The sequence below is a fragment of the Phascolarctos cinereus genome, unplaced genomic scaffold (genome assembly GCF_003287225.1).
Source record: "Phascolarctos cinereus isolate Bilbo 61053 unplaced genomic scaffold, phaCin_HiC Scaffold_4;HRSCAF=312, whole genome shotgun sequence".
NCBI classification, from domain to species: Eukaryota; Metazoa; Chordata; class Mammalia; order Diprotodontia; family Phascolarctidae; genus Phascolarctos; species Phascolarctos cinereus.
The window spans coordinates 677,035,212-677,051,938 of NW_027555847.1; the positions used below are offsets into that span (position 1 = coordinate 677,035,212).

Consider the following 16,727-nt stretch of genomic DNA (forward strand, 5'->3'; position numbering starts at 1 on the left):
TGACCCCACCCTGGAAGGAGGGACGGGGTAGAGCCAGGCCCAGAACCAGGGAGAGACCTTTCTCCTTTCCGCTTCTGATGACAGTCTTTGTTCCCTGTTCTAAGCTCCTTCCTGGTTCTGACGTTCCATATTCCTGTTCTAAAGATACTTGCAGCTCTGATGTCCCTCGTTTTCTTTGCTTAGACCCCTTCTAGCTTTAACATTCAGGAATTGTAAAGGTGTCCTTAGGGAGAGGAATGGTGAGGGGGTTGCATCATGTAGAAAAAGGAAGAAAAATGCTCAGGAGGTTCCTTTCCTGAAAACAGACTCTTCCAAGAAGAGTAGGCAAGCCAGGGTCTTGGGTGTCAGCCTCCTGCTTATCTTTGCTGAGTACCGGGCGTGGTGGTAGCTGTGGTAAATGGTGGTGGGAGGCTGGATTCTGAGCCAGCCAGGAAAGAGAATTCTGTCCCCTTCCCCCTCCACACACATATGTGTGACCTCTCTCTCTCTCTCTCTCTCTCTCTCTCTCTCTCTCTCTCTCTCTCTCTCTCTCTCTCTCTCCTCTTTCCCTCTCTCTCTCTCTCTCTCTCTCTCTCTCTCTCTCTCTCTCTCTCTCTCTCTCTCTCTTTCTCTTTCCCTCTTTCCCTTCCCCCCTCCTCTCCATTCTCTTACTCTCCTTTCTCCTCTCTCTCTCCCTCCCACCCCCCTCCCTTCTCTTGCTATCCTCTCTCCTTTCTCTTCTTCTTCCTCTTTCTCCTTCTCTCTCTCTCCTCTCTCTCTCTCCCCTCCCTCCATTCTCTCACTCTCCTTTCTCCTCTCTCCCTCCCACCCCTTTCTTCCCTTCTCTTGCTAACCTCTCTGTCTCTCCTTTCTCGTCTTTCTCCTCCTCCTTCCCTCTCTCCTTCTGTCACTCTCTCTCCTCTCCCTCTCTTCCTTCCCCACCCCCTTCCCTCCCTTCTCTCTTCTTATATACACACACACTCCTTTCTCCCTCTCTCTCTCCTCCTCCCTTACTCCCCCCCCCCGCATGCTTTCCTATTGCTCCAAATGATGAAGAGCATAATATGGGGGTTGAAGCAGCACCTGAGCCTCAAGACCAGTTAAGGGCCCATTTGTCTGACACTGGAATGTTTCGCCGTCCCTCACCACCACCACTAGGGGCAGAAACTCAAGAACTCTTAACCTAGAATTTTGTTGAAAATGGTCTTTGGTCTTTAGTACTAGCTCAGCTGACAAGCACAGGTATGGAGACCCCAAAGTAGGGTGGAAAAGTAGGTTTGGTTTGGCCATCGAGCAGCCTGGGTTTGGGTCCATGCGCTGCCCCTCATTTGCCAGAGAACCTGTGGCAAACCACCTCCCTGCCCTGGCCTCAATTTCCCCATCTCTAAAATGGGGGTGAAAAATTGTACTCGTGACTTCATTGGAAGGTTATAATGAAATCTCTTTATAAAGTATTATGGGAGTGTCACCTGTTGGTGTCTAAACCTCAGTGTCCTCATCTTTGAAATAGAGAGGATGAGCCTTTCCAGGCTTCCTTACCAGGCTGTTGTAATCAGAATTCTTTGAAATCTGTTAAGTACTATAGAAATATAATCTGTCTTGAACCTCAGGGTCCTCGTTTATGAAATGGGGAGATTTATCCTTGCTCTGCTGACCTCCCTAGCAAGATTCTTAGAAGCACAGCTTACACAGTGTTTTCAAAAGTTATGCAAATATGAGCCATCAGTTTCTTTTTCTTAAAAATTATTGGTGTTTTTCATTTTTACATTACTTTCATTTCTAAATATATATTCTTCCCAAAGAACTAACCCCCATAATGTAACAAGAAAAAAAAATTAGAAAAGAACAAGGAGGGAAAACAGTAAAAACTAACCAACTTCTCAAGCAAATTTGTTAGTAGATGGAATATTCCTCTCCCATAGTCTCCCACTTCTGCAAAGAAAGAAAGTTGATAAAGCTCTTCTTTGGGACTAAACATGATCATTATAATTTCTTGGAGTTCAGTTGTTTTGGTTTTTTTTTTGTTGTTGTTGTACTTTCCATTTACATTGCAGTCATTGTGTGTGTATTTCCCCTGGTTCTGCTTACTTGACTTTGTATCAGTTCATAGAAGTCTTCCTATGATTCTCTAATTTTCATATTCATTGTTCTTAAGACATAGTAATATTTCATTATATCTATACCCAACAAGTTGTTTAGCCATTCCCCAGTGATTGGGCAAGTACTTTGTTGCCAGTTCTTTGCTACCATAAAAAATGGGAAGTTGATTTAAATTCAGTTTTTTTTAATGTTATTAAATAGCTACTGTGTGCTAAGTACTGTGCCAGGCTCTAGAGTCACAAGGATGAAAGACAGTCCTTGCCTTCAAGGAGCTTACACTGTACTAGGAGAATACAACAGTTATATACAATAAGTACAGTGCCAGGACAGTGGAAGAGTGGCAGCTGAGAGCTGAACCTTAAAAGAAGACAAAGATTCAGTTGAGACAGAATAATTGGGTGAACTCACAGGGGCGAGCGCGAGAGAGTATGGAGTCTGAGGAGTGGCTGGCAGTCCAGTTTGATTGGAACTCTACTGGACAACTAGCTCTGCTTATTATTAGGCATGTTTCAGGGTGGACTCAAGCCATATTCACAGTGGGTAAAAATGGGGAGGCAGTGCCTCAAGTCAGACCTGTGATAGTGGAAACTTTGATACTGAGGATAACCCTGTTTCCCCTTTTTATCTTCCCCTTTGATAGGTTTGGAAGAGAGACCGGGCTCTGGGTCGTGGGGAACAGCAGGAGATCAAATCAATTCCTCATTCGACCAAGGAAGGGTAAGGCCCTATCTGATGTGACTCGGTTTCTCAGTACTGCTAGCTTCCACATCAGCCTTTCTCTCATCCTGCCTTTAAAAGGGCATGGACTGAAGACTCTGAACCCCCATCCCCAAGGGCTCTGATGGCTCATAACTTCCTGGCTCCTCCCACCCTAGCCACTCTCTATCTGATCTGCACCAGCCCTCCTGGAGGAGGTTGGTCCTCCTTCTAGCCAAGCTTTTGGAAAGGTGTTGAGCATGGTCCCAAACCGAATACATCCTTGGGAGGCAGACGGGGGATTCTTGCACTCTTCTTTTTCCGTAGGCAGAAGAAAAAGAGGCCAAAAGATGTTCAGTGACCTTACTTAAGGTCACTCAGCCAAATCTATGGCAGATCTTAAAGCTAGCTCAGTATCTTCCAACCTCACTCCCTCATTTTCCTTCAAAAAGGGAACATATTTGTTAAAAGGCTTGGAAGATTTCACATGGTTAAAACCAGGCAGACAGTCTGGTTGAGTGGCTAGTCACTCCCAGCTTCCCCCAATGTCTTTGAGACCAGCATTTGATGTAGGGACTGTACATGCATCTATCCATGTGAATCTCATGGAATCTTCTTTCTCTTATACCCTTGTCTTCCCCACCCCCCTCTGGCCCCACCCCACCCCTAACCAGGCTTACAGTGAAGGTTCTCACTACACAGAGCCCCGAGACCTTGCCTCTCACAATAGCATATCTTCAACATCATTCCTGGGATCTGGACTCGTAGGTGAGTGGTCCTCCAGAGGGTGGCTGGGAGGGAGTGGGGCCAAGGAGTTGGTCTGCTTTGGGGGAGAGGAACAGCCTATAGTTAGGAGTGGGAGTCTCCATCCTGACCAAGTTCATTTCAGAGATGTCATTTGTTTGACTCCCTTCCTGGCCTTTGAAGAGATCTTGAGTCTGGTCAGTCAGTCATTCAGCAAACATTTGCAGGGCACGTACTTTTAGCCACTGAGGGTAGGGGCAGCAGCAGACAAGGATGAATGGAGTTCTGTCAGTTCCTACCCAGAATTTTCAAGGTAGAGCCCTCTGATTTATAGGCTGATTACTGGCTTCATTCATTCATTCATTTAACAAACATTTAAGTGACTATCCTGTATAAAATACTCTGCTGAATACTGGGGAAAATAACAAAATTAAAACAAGACTCAGTCCTTGTGTGCTCATGGAATTCACAGTTAGCAAACCTAGAGAACTGATCTGTACCAGCCTACACCTGCTAAATGTACCATAGGAGGTATAAATAAAGTGCTGTTTGAAGTTTAAGAGAGCTTAATCCAATCAGAAAAGCTTCCTGAAGGAGGTGACATTGGAGGTGGCCTTGAAAGTGTAAATAGGAATTCAACCGATGCAGATTGGGTATGGGTATTCAAGGCATAGGAAGTGCAGCACCAGAGTAACTGAAGAAACATTAATTGCTCATGGGTAGGTTGAGCCAATATAATAAAAATGACAGTACTACCTAAATTATACATACCTAAATTAAAATTAAAATACCTAAAACTTATTGAGTACTGTTTCATACTCCCAAAAGATAATTTTATAGCTCTAGGAAAAATGATGAAATTCATATGGGAGAACAAGAATCACTAAGGCCAGGAGGCTCCCATCCTAGACTCCCTCCCTAGCCCAGGCTCCACATATTCCTCCTTAGAAGGAAATGGAGGTGGGGCAACAGCTTGGGGCCAGTTGCCACAGGCTAGACACTGCAGTAGGGATTGAACACAGGAGTCCTATCCCCCAGGCCTGGGTCTGACATAGCCATTCAGAGGCTTTGTCAGGCTGGGCAAAGATTTAATTCCACTCCACTAGGGAGGTGACTGAGTCATGCCTGAAGGCTGTTGTATTGACTTTCTCTCTGTCTTGGTTTCCTTCCTCCCTCCTCCCCTCCCCTCCTCTCTTCTTCCCTTCCTTGTTAGTGTGCTCCTTGTAATTTGATTAGGCATCCATCACTGTTGGGGATAGAAGGGAGCATTTATATAGTACCTGCTGTGTGTCAGGCACCATGTTAAGCACTATATAAATATCTCATTTGACCCTCAGAGCAACTCTGCAAGATAGGTGCCATTATTATCCCCATTTTACAGATGAGGAAACTGAGGCAAACAGGTTACCTGGCTTATCCAGGGTCACACAGCTAGGAAGTGTCTTAGGTCAGATTTGAACTTGACTCCAGGACCAGTGGATACACTGTGCCACTAGCTGTCTCCTCTCCTGTCGGGGTTGTTGTCAAAGTGATATTTGCTCAGGTATGGTGGATTGGACTAGATACAAACAAAAACTTTGTGTGAACCAGAGTTCTCTGAAAGTGTAATGGAGGTGTCCATATGGAAGTTGGGCAATGTGGTAGAAAGGACTGGTTCTCAGGGATGAATCAGATGAGACGTTCACTGCGGTTCCTGCCAGGTCTGAGGGTCTCTGTTATTTGCTTACCAGAGTCAGCTCCAATTTATGGTTTCTACTCCCTTGGCCCTGGGAGTTCCACCGAGAGACAGCTTCATTTCCCAAGCTTTGCTCAAGGTCAGGGTGGGATGGGGGTTGAGGCTGTCTATGTAACTAGGGCCCTGCAGCTGGAGAGAGCCCCATGTAAGCTCAGGGGACAAAGGGCCGGGAAACAAGAGGGACTGGCAAGCTGTTCTCAGGGTTTCCCCTATCAGAACGTAGCCCCTGTGGGCTTATCATTCACCCCTGAAGTAATCACACTTGCCTCAGCCCTCTTAGTCCCCTCACATGTGGCTCCAGCCCTCTTCCATATGTGCACAGCCATTAATTCTGCCCTCTCAGCCAGAGCTCTGTCTCCAGGGGACATCTTATGGGACCATCAAACATTAGAACTGGGAGGGCCTTAGAACACAGGATGTCAGAGCTGGGAAGGTCCTTAGAACACAGGATGTCAGAGCTGGGAGGGTCCTTAGAACACAGGATGTCAGAGCTGCGAGGGCCCTTAGAACACAGGATGTCAGAGCTGGGAGGGCCCTTAGAACCCAGGATGTCAGAGCTGGGAGGGCCCTCGGAACCCAGGATGTCAGAGCTGGGAGGGCCCTTGGAACCCAGGATGTCAGAGCTGGAAGGGCCCTTAGAACCCAGGATGTCAGAGCTGGGAGGGCCCTTAGAACACAGGATATCAGAGCTGAGAGAGCCCTTAGAGGACAGAATGTCAGAACTGTGTGAAAAGAAGACTAACTCTTGAGTTGGATGACATGGATTCAAATCTCTCCTTGGACAAGTCATTTTAACCTCCCTGGGCCTCAGTTTCCTCATCTGTAAAATAAGAGGGTTGGACAGCGTAGGCCCAGAAGTCCTTTCACATCATATATCTTTTTATCCTGATTCCTCATTTTAAACATAGGGAAATTGAGGCACAGAGGGAACGATGACTTTCCCAAGGTAACCAAAAGTCACCTGCATTGCTGTGCTCAGACCACCAGGTCCTTTCCATTTCCATTGGCAGTGTTGGGGTTCTCCCACCCTGAGCCTGAGTCTGAGTCCTGGAGAAGAAGGGATAGAATCACTGATTGGACCCATACAAGAGTTGAGCCAGAAAGGCCCCTGGGAAAGCAGTGGCTGCTGTTGATATGATGGCGACCAAGCTCCCAGGAGGCCCCCTTGAGGGAATGTATTAATAAGTATAATGCAGTAATGCTAATCATATCTAATAATGCCGTCCGTTCTGCCCCTCCTGGGAAGAGCTGGGGACTCATGGCGCCATCACAAGAGCAGCAGAGGTAGAGAGAGGTTTGAGCCTGAAGCACCGTAGCCCAGCCCAGTGCTTGCTGCGGGCTCAGGGTCCCCTGTGCCCTCCCAAGCCTGGCCTCTTTCTCTGCTGCAATATTTGATAGAATCCCTCCCATTTATGCAGCTCTTCTACATCCATCCTCCCATCTGCCCGCATCTCCTTACCCAATCCCTCTTACAGAATGGGAAACTGAGGTCCACAGAGGGAGAGAAGAGTGTCAAAGCACATTTTAAGTCAGTGACACACCAAAGGCTCCTGTTTCCTCATCTGAGACACTTGTTTGTCACAGTATGCCCCTCCCAGGTCTCCTGGGGCAGGCATGTCGCTATTCCTGGGCTGCCGTGAGCCATGTGTGTTCTGGAAACAGCCCTTCCCTTGGAGCCGAGAGACCTGGGTTCAAACTCAAGCTCCGTCACTTGTTAGGGAAAGGGAAAGATCTCAAAAGTTTTCAAAGGATTTAAGCCCAGCTGGGACCTTAGAGGTTGTTTAAACCAAACTCTCTCTCCTTCATTTTACAAATAAGGACACTGAGGCTCACAGACTGGGGGCAGGGTGGGGGATGGCTTGACAGAGGCCACCCTGGGGAGTAAGTGGCTGAGCCAATGCTTGGTAGCTCTTTGTCCATGAACAGCTCACTTCTTCTCTGAGCCTCAGGTTTCTCTGTCTCTCAAACGGCTCTCACCCTGCCTGCCTCACAGGGTCATTGTTAGTAGCTCAAACCCTATAGAAGTGAGAGCTTTGATCCTAAGGCTGCTCCGACTAGTTGTTTTTCAGTCGTGACTGACTCTTTGTGATCCCATTTGGGGTTTTCTTGGCAGGGATACTGGGATGGTTTACTATTTCCTTCCCCAGCTCATTTGACAGATGGGGAAACTGAGGCAAACAGGGTGAAGTGACTTGCCCAGGATCACACAGCTAGTAAGTGTCCGAGGTTGGATTTGAATTCAGGAAGATGCGTCTTCCTGACTCCAAGCCCAGCACTCTGTCCACTGTCCCACCTAGCACCCATTTTAATATCACCTTTATGGTCCTTGTTAGGGCAAACAGAGAGGGATTGCTTCTTCCTTCTGGGCTCCCAGCTCATCCTCTGATCCCTTAGGATCCCTTAGGTTGTCTTTCTTCCAGGATCCTGCTGGGAAACCTCAGGGTGGACTGCTTGGGAAAGAAGAGCAGGATATGGGGCCCAGAAGTTGGAGTGACGGTGCAAGAGAGCAGTTGTAGAAGTATCCACCATCCCCTGAGCAGAGCCGGGTCTGGGTTACAGGTTCATCTGGATTGGATTGGATTCCAGGAGAGGGTAGAACTGCAGCTCTTTCTTTGGCAAGAATATTAACTCCCATACTTTCCTCACGTACAGCTCTGTGAGAGAAAGAACACTGACTGGTGTCCCCATTTCAGAGATGAGGAAACTGACTCTTGGATAAGGAGCAGTGGTTTGCTTACAAGGGGTGGGGAACGTGGGGCCTCGAGGCCACTTGTGGCCCTCTAGGTCCTCAAGTGTGGCCCTTTTGCCAAATCCAAACTGGTACCTGTTAAGGCCATAATTTAACCAAAGGGGTGCTTGGTAGAGGCTTGGTAGGTCAGGGCTGCCTCTTAGAACCTAGCAGGACCCTGAGTATTGCCGCCTTCTCCTCCATCCGTTCTCCGGATTTCATTCCTACACAGGTAACTGGGTTGGATCTGGTGACATCTTCAATACCCATGTGTATATGAGTATACACACTGACTTATGCAAGCCTTGGTCTCTCACTGTTCCCAAACACAGCCTGACCCAAACACACGTGTCCATACACTGTGAGGGGAATTTTCCTTCTTCAGAAAAAACTGAATCCTTGAAATTTGTCGCCCTGATGGCGTCCCCTCCCCAGCGGCGGCAGGAGGGTAGGGGGTGGGGAGGAGGGAATGGGACGCTTGAAACAGCAGGGAAACTGATAAACCATAACAGATTTCTTTCTAGTTAATTATTTCTAGTAATTAGCTTCTTTTCAGAGGCAGGTTTCTAATCTTGTGTGTATTGTGCGCAGCAACGAATGGGGTGTGTCCCGGACAATGGCTTAATCTGCCCGTGAAGCCTCGGTTGTCAATAGTCACATCTTTACATCCTTTTAAAAAAAAATTATTAAGGAGAGTGGCTATTCTATCTGGGTGTGCGTCTCAGGCACTCCCTCCCTCACCCAGGCCGTCACCAGCTAATCGAATCCCTAAGCCCCTCCAGGCCTCTGCCGGTGCCACCTTTATGGGCCTGGGGGCTCCCTGGAGAGCTCAGCCCAGCTCCCAGTGTACAAGTGGAGCTTGGTGGAGTTCAGGACCCCAGGGAGCAGAAAGAGGAGGGAGGAGGAGCCTCAAGAGGCCCCCATGGATGGAGCAATTGTAGGTTAGCCGTGTGTGGTATCCCCTCCCTCCTTCCCCAGGGCCCCGAGAGCCGTGGCCACACCTGCTCTCCTGAGGTGATGCATTGGCAGGTACAGCCCACGCAACCTCACTCAGCCCTGTCATCTTTCTTAAGTCAGAAACTGAGTCAAAGGGGAGTGGGAGAGAAGACCAGAAAAGGCGCGTGCTGATGATTAGATTTAGAACTGGGAGGGACGGGGGACATTGAGGAGGAACGGAGTGGGGGGAAAAGCCCAGAGAGGTTGGGGGCCTGGCCAAGGCACCCGGGGCCTCTGGTTCCAGGTGCACTGCTTTGTCCACTACACTGTCCTGCCCAAGCTCCAGGTTGTTTGGCAGCATTTTCTTGACATCCCTGACTGTCTAATACCTGGGATCCATCTCTGTGAAGTGGAAAGCACCCAGGAATGAGAGGGGATAAACATACAGCATCTACGACGTGCCAGGCACTCTGCTAGGTGTTTTACAAATATTATCTTATTTGGTCCTCGGAACTACCACACCATTTTTACAGTTGAGGAAACCGAGGCAAACAAGTGACTTACTCGGGGTCGCCAAGCTAGTAAGTTGAGGTCACATTTGAATTCAGGTCTTCCTGACTTCGGGCCCAGCTCTCTGTCCTTTGCTTCACCTAGCAGCCTCAGAGTCAGAAGAGCTAGATTCTAGTTCTGATTGTGCCATCGGCTCACTGTATGACTGAGAAGGGGGACAGCTAGGTGGTACGGTCCATAGAGCTCTGGGCCTGGAGTCAGGAAAACTTGAGCTCAAATCCGGCCTCATACACTTTCTAGCTGTGTGGCCCTAGAGTAAGTCACTTAACCCTGTTTGCCTCAGTTTCCTCATCTGTAAAATGAGCTGGAGAAGGAAATGGCAAACCTCTCCGGTATCTTGGCCAAGAAAACTCCAGATGGGGTCACAGAGAGTCACATACAGCTGAAATGACTGAACCACAACACGACTGAGTAAATCCCTTCCCCCTTTGAGTTTCCTCATCTGTAAAATGGTGGGACTGGAGAGAGTTTTTAGGGAACCTCCCAAAGACTTGATCTTTGAATATGTGCATTTCTCTCACCCAGAGGTGGTGGTTCATGGGATGGTAGATTGATTCCCAATTGGAAGGGACCTCAGAGGCCAAGCCAGGCCTTCCCCCCATATTTTATAAAGGAAGAAAGCCCAGATAGATTAATTGACCTGCCTGGGGTCACTCTAGCAAGGGGGCAGAGGTGAGGTTCTGACCCAAAATTCAGCGCTCTTCTCATTGTACGCCCCAGCCTTTCTGAGATGTGGCCACGGGACTACTGTTCTAGAGGGAGCTGCAGGCAAGAAGTTAGACATTCTTCTGATGGAAAACTAGAGGGTCTGTGGAGCTTTAGAAGTTGGGAGGAGGCCATCATGGTGACAGTGGAGGAGGGAGCATTGCATTTGGAGTTAGAGGCCTTAGGTTCAAATTCTCCCTTTGTTAACCTGTGTACACACCTTTCTCTGAGACATAATCATCTAGCAGGGAGGGACAAGGTGTGCTCTTGGTCCAGCTCTAAGATTCTGTGTTTGAGCTTTGCTACTAGTTAATTATCCATGTGACCTTGGGCAAGTCTCTTTCCTGGGCCTCAGTTTCCCGGTATAGAAAATGAGAGGGTGGTTGATCTGACCCTCCTGCCTCCCTTTGCCCATTGTCCAGCTGCTCTTTTTAATTTGACTTTCCCTGTTAGAATGTAAGCTATTTGAGGGCAGAAGACATCTTGTTTTCTTGAATTTCTTTCTTGTAGCAAGCTTTATCCCCAGAGCTTAGGGCAGTGCCTGGGACACAGTAGGTGCTTAATAAATGGTCTGTCCAGCCAGCCATCAATTGCTGTATATATCTCTCTACTTCTGTTCTTTAGTGCAGTGGAGAGAGCGCAAGGCCTGGAGGCAGGAAGGCCCGATTTCAAATCTGTCCTCAGACACTTATTAGCTGTATGACCCTGGGCAAGTCACTTAACCCTGTTTGCCTCAGTTTCCTCATCTGCAAAATGAACTGGAAAGGAAATGGCAAACAACCCAGTATCTTTGCCAAGAAAACCCCAAAAAGGGTCACAAAGGGTTGGACAGGACTAAAATGACTCAACACCAAAAACCCCTGTTTCTCTCATTTCTCTCTCTCTCCTTCCTTCTGTCCTTCCTAGCTCTTATATCTTATGTTTCCTTTTTTCCATGCTCAGCAAGTCTAAAGAAAGAGCCACGCCAGGCTTGGTCATTTTTCCTTAAGTCAGTCAATTGGCCAGCATTTATGAAGTGCCTGCTGTATGCCAGCCATTGTGTGAGGCTGCAGCTGTGGCAGGGGATATCAGGAAGGAGTTCTCTAGTGACCCTGACATCAGAGACAGAGTTTCATTGTGTGTCGTCTTGGCCCAGGGGGTGGCTAGTTCACCCCCAAAGCTTTGGGCGTCCCCTTGTGGGGAGGGCAGTTTATAGGAGAATGTCTGCTTCCTGAGACAGGCAGCATTTTATGGTGCCCCTCCCCAGACTCCTGGCTGGGGCTCTGGTGTGGAATGTCAGAGCTAGAAGGGATTTTGAAACCTAGAACATAGAATTCTGAGTTTGGAGAGACCTTGAATCACAGAATGTCAGAGCCGGCAGGGACCCTAGAGCATAGAATGTAGTCAGTATGGCATAATGCATAGCTTAGGGAAACAGGGCTCAGGTTGAACGTCAGGTACCTGCTAGCTGCACGATGACGAGACTCAGTTCCCTCATCTGTAAAATGGAGATACTGGGGCCCTTTACCTCACAAAGATGTTGTGAAGCTGGTACTTTGCAAACCTCAGAGATCTATAGAAATGGGAATTATTGCTACCTGTGAGATGCCATGTGGCGCAGTGAGAAAATCAGAGGATCTGGGTTCAAATTCCCCTCTCTGACACGTAGCGACTGGTGGGACTTTGAACTTGTCACTTAACCTTTCTTGGCCTGTTTTCTTCTCTGTTAAAAAGGGGGGGAGGGTTGGACCAGAAGACCTTGGAGGTCCCTCTCAGCTCTAATCTCGGAGCCTTTGGGTCGGTACTGCTGCTGCTCCTGGGCCCAACATGGCCTGTCAGGGCTGGATGAAGCCCTGGGACATAGAGCTGGTCCTGGCAATGGTAGAAGCTTGGTGCCCCAGGAGCACATGGCAACTTGGGAAGTGCCTCTTACTCCTGTGATGGGTGACCTTGTCTCAAAGCAACCCTAGGCACCCTCCTTGGACAGGGAGATGAGAGATCATGATGGACAGCATCATAGGTTCCACATGCTTCCCAAAATGGAGGCCCCATGATATTAAGCAACTTGCCCATGGGATCACACAGCAGAATGAGGATTGGAATTTTGTTCCCTTGACTCCCAAATCCTCTATTCTTTCCCCTCTACTAAGAAGGTGGGGGCTGGGATTGGCTTTCAGAGAAAGGTCATATCAATGGGAACACTTTATGGGTGCTAGAACCTTGTATCTTGGCACATGTACCAAGCCCAGCACCCCACCCAGGAACCAGGCCGGGCTCGGGTTCAGGGTACAGTAAGGCTGTGGCGGCGGCATGTGTCTGACACCGGGTCAGCAGAGAAATCATAAACCGAGTTCCCAGCAATCCATTCTGCACCCCACAACCCCCCCCCCACTTCCCCCAGCCACTTAAAAATGCAAATCTGCCCAGTAAGTTTTAAACACTCCATCGACTTCCAGCTTTCGAAACGGTAAAAACAAATTTGCTTCCCACACAGTATCAGGGGGGTGTGTTATTGCTGAAGAAGTAGGGGATCGGTTCCTTTCCCCTCCCCCTCCCTCTACCCCCTCCCCTCCCACCACCCCTGGCTAAGGCCCAGGCCCATTAGGCCCTTGGGAATAGAGATAAGATAAGGTCCCTGATGGCTTTATTTCTTTATTATTTTACTTGGGTTTGGTCCTTACTTCCTGATGGAGGCAGCTCTGTACCCTCCACAGAGGGCCCCTGATATTGGGGGGGGGGGCGGGGGAAGGCTAGACAGAGACCGGTAGATGGACCAGAAGAGTAGGCAGATGCATCACTACCCAAAGGCCTTGGTTTTAAAAAGCAAAAACAAACAAGCAAACAAAGACTGGTGGTTGTACTATATGATATCATTAATGATATTGATTAATTTGGGGGGGAGTGATCAGTCCTGTGATTTCATTGATCCAGTTAGGAAACTCCCTCCCCCAGTACAGATTGGCACTCATTTAGCAGCTTTGTCTTAGTTGCCTGGGATAAGAGTCAGGATAGCCTAGAGTCAGAGGAGCTAGGTTCCTTTGACCTCTGACAACCTTCAGGATACTGGGCAGGTTAAAGAACATCTCTGGACAAAATGGTGGGCTTGGCCAAGAGTGGTGGCACACACGTGCCAGCATGCAGGCTGAGGTCAGGGAGTTCTGCATTAGAATGAGCCGAACTGAAGAGAGTCTCTGCTAATATGGTGAAGCCCCCCAGCGTGGGGGGGTCAGGCTCCCTAACAGCCAGCCCAGGCCAGAACTGAAGCAGGCCAAAGTAGTGGGATTGGGCCCATGAAGGGCCACTTGGCTTCCTGTCTGGGCAAGACAGGGAGATGCAGTCCCAAACAAAAGGTGATGGGTGAGCAGGGAGGTTCATCTAATGCCCTCTGAGACTTGGCTGTCTGCCTGGGACTGTGCCTTACCCAGGTATTCCTGACACTGAGGCTGGCTTTAGCCACTACTCCGTGCTATCTGTTGTTATTAATATTAATAATTCACATTAATGCACTTGACTCTGAGTGGTCCTGTGCATGGTGTAGGTATTGATCTGTTCATTTCACAGATAGCCAAAGTGAGGTAAGGGGCAGCTAGGTGACTCAGTGGATAGAGTACCAGGCCTGGAGTCAGGAAGATCTGAGTTCCGATGTGGCCTCAGACACTTACTAGATGTATGTCCCTGAGCAAGACGCTTCGCCCTGTTGGTCTCCATTTCTCCTGTGTAAAACGGGCGCACACTGGGGAAGGAAATGGCCAACCACCCCAGTGTCTTTGCCAAGAAAACCACGTAGAGTCAGACACGACCGAGCAGCGTCAGACTGAGGTTCAAAGAACAGGAATGTCTTCCCCAAATTAATCATCCAGGCTTAATGACATTCAGATCTCTTGGCTCCTGCCTCACGGGGCTATCTGTAAACCTTTAAAAATGCTGGAAAAATGGGGACTTGCTTTGACCCACTCTGCCAGTGGGTGTAGGGTGCTTTCCCCAATGCCGTACAGTATGAGTAGCTCTTTCCAGCCTTACTTAGGAGGTGGCTGATAGCTGGCGCTGTCCCATGCAGATCCGTGAGCCTCTCTCCGGGAGAGCCCACGTCGGAAGCCCATCCCCTCTCGCAGCTCCAGCTGTCTCAGAAACCCTTCTCCCTTGTCCTACAGGGAGGAAGGAGACTGCAACTGACCCAGTGCAGTGCTGCCGGGAATGTGGCTCAGACCCCACGTCCAGGGGCCAGTGGGCAGTGTGGCATGGGGGAAAGAGGAGTGAATTTGGAGGGGAGGGACTTGGGGTTGAATCCTGCCTGCCTTTATGACCTTTCGGCAATCACCAAATCACCAAGTCCCTCTCATCTTTCCCCGCTTTCTTCCTTCTCTCTGTAAAATTATCCCTATCCCACTGGGAACGATTTCGCCTTGGAAGGACAGGATGTTTGGCTGCCTTGTGAGGTAGTGAGCTTCCTGTCGTTGAAAGTGATTGGGCAGAAGCTGGTTGAACACTTTCAAGGATGTTTTTGAAGGGATTCCTTCCCTAAGTGGCAGACTGAACAATGTGCTCGTGCTGTTCTGCGGTCGTGGGTTAGCCCATCTCTGATGTCCCGTTGTCCCGTTGGAGGTCCTAAGGCCCCCTAAGGTTCACCAAAGACCACACAGCCTTTTCCTCTTCTTTTGGAAGCTCATGGTTTGCCAGCGCAGGTGGGGATTCAGCTTGGGCCAGTGGTCCCTGAATAGAGTGACCAGACTTCAGCCAGTCAGTTTCTTTCCTCCCTTGGTGAGGGCTTGAGGAAGGCAGAAAGCTCGTCCTTTCCCCATGTCTCCTAGGGCTCCTGGGAAGACCTCAGACCCAGCTGACTGACCTGGCAATGGGGGGAGTGGGCAGGAACTGCGCTTTTGCGACTCGATTTCCGATATCCATCAGACTCTGGGCTAAGCAAGATGCCGCTTCCTCCAGCTCTCTTGGTTCATTGACTAGGAAATTAGCCCTGGTGTCACAGGGTCCAAGACGCTTTTCGGTCTAGTTTCAGGAGCCTCTGCCTTCCCCCCATGGTGGCACACCTGGCTATCCGTGAGAAGAGCTCAGAGTAGACTTGGAAGAAATGGGAGCTGCCTCCCCTAGCTTCCTGCCGCTCCCGGCTCTCCTGTCTCCATCTTCCCTTTCTCCTACATCTCCTCTTCTCCCACATCTCTACCTCTTCCTCTCCGTCCCCTGACTTCTCTCCCTCTCTTCTCCCTGCCCCTGCTTTCTTTTCCCATCTCTCAGATTCCCTTTCTCCTTTATGTGCCCACTTCTCCCCTTTCCCCCTCTCCCTCTCTACTCTTATAAGGCCTTCTCTTCCCCTTTTCCTTTTTAGCATCACCTCCCCCCCCCAATTTTCTGAAGCCCATTCAAACTGGAAAAGGGAGATGAAATCATGTGGTATAGATTGAAAACAGGAGTCCTGGCTGCCCTGTGAGTAAGGGGGAGGGGCTCCCCATCCCCCTCCAAGCACCATCCAGCACCAGAGGACTACCCCCCAGTCCAGTGCTTTACTGCCCCAGGGGTCTCAGTCAGTAGGATTTGTCCTAAGAGGTATGGTATGGGAGCTCCGTTATTTGGGTATCTCTCTCTCTCTCTCTCTCTCTCTCTCTCTCTCTCTCTCTCTCTCTCTCTCTCTCTCTCTCTCTCTCTCTCTCTCTCTCTCTCTCTCCCCTCTCTCCTCTCTCTCTCTCTCTCTCTCTCTCTCTCTCTCTCTCTCCCTCTCTCCCTCTCTCCCTCTCTCCCTCCCTCTGCCAGGCAAGTCACCCAATCCCAGGTGGAAAGGCCTTCAGTAGCCTTCTAGTGCCAACCTTACCTGAGAAAACAGTTCCCAGTAGGAGCTCATCCACATTTTCCTTCAGGCCCTTCAGTGAGAGCCCTCACCACCCATCACCCTCCAGATTAGCCCATTGGACTTAGAGAGAGCTGACTGTTAGAAAGTTTTTCTTCATGCCAAACTGAATTTCAACTTCTGCTGTTGCTCCTGGCCCTGCTCTGTGGGGTCAAGTCATTTCTCTCTTCCGTGTGTGACAGCCACCATTCCTCTTCTCCCAAGTAACCTCTTTTCTAGGTGAAACTTCTCCAGTTCCTTCAGCTGATGCTCCTATGACCTGATCACAGACCATTCATCTGGGTTGCTTCCCTCTGGGCAATCTCTAGCTTACAGTGTCCATCCTACAATTCGGTCTGACTAGGGCACAGGACCCTAACCCTATTACCTCCCTAGTCCTGGATATCACCATCCTTCCTTCCTTCCTTATCGAAAACTAAGCTGCCATATCACACTGATGCTTCAAGCTTACAGACCGTTGCACCCCTGACTTTTGACATGAATGGTCCCTTTTCTGCCCTAGCTTCCATCATCTATGCCATGTCTTTGACCCCATCCTGCTTGATGAGTCCCCTTGGTATCCACATTGGTCTTTTTATAAACACCCTCTACACACACCTTTCCTTTTCATCTAAGTTGTCTCTCTCCATGTCTTCTGTCAGAATTTCATTCTCTGGTTTCCCTCGCATTCCTTCTTCATTGACTTCCTTCCCCCTTCAGAA

The 16,727-nt window shown here is 49.2% G+C and overlaps 1 protein-coding gene across 5 annotated transcripts in view; it reads left to right on the forward strand.

Annotated features, from left to right (window-relative positions):
• The window catches only part of TCF3 (transcription factor 3), a 102,226-nt gene that overhangs the window by 42,639 nt on the left and 42,860 nt on the right, over positions 1-16,727 (forward strand). For all 5 annotated transcript variants that reach the window (XM_021009149.2, XM_021009152.2, XM_021009150.2 and 2 more), the window contains 2 exons: positions 2,720-2,796; positions 3,450-3,543. In XM_021009149.2, the coding sequence (XP_020864808.1) occupies positions 2,720-2,796; positions 3,450-3,543 (171 nt within the window). The remainder of the gene's footprint in view (positions 1-2,719; positions 2,797-3,449; positions 3,544-16,727) is intronic.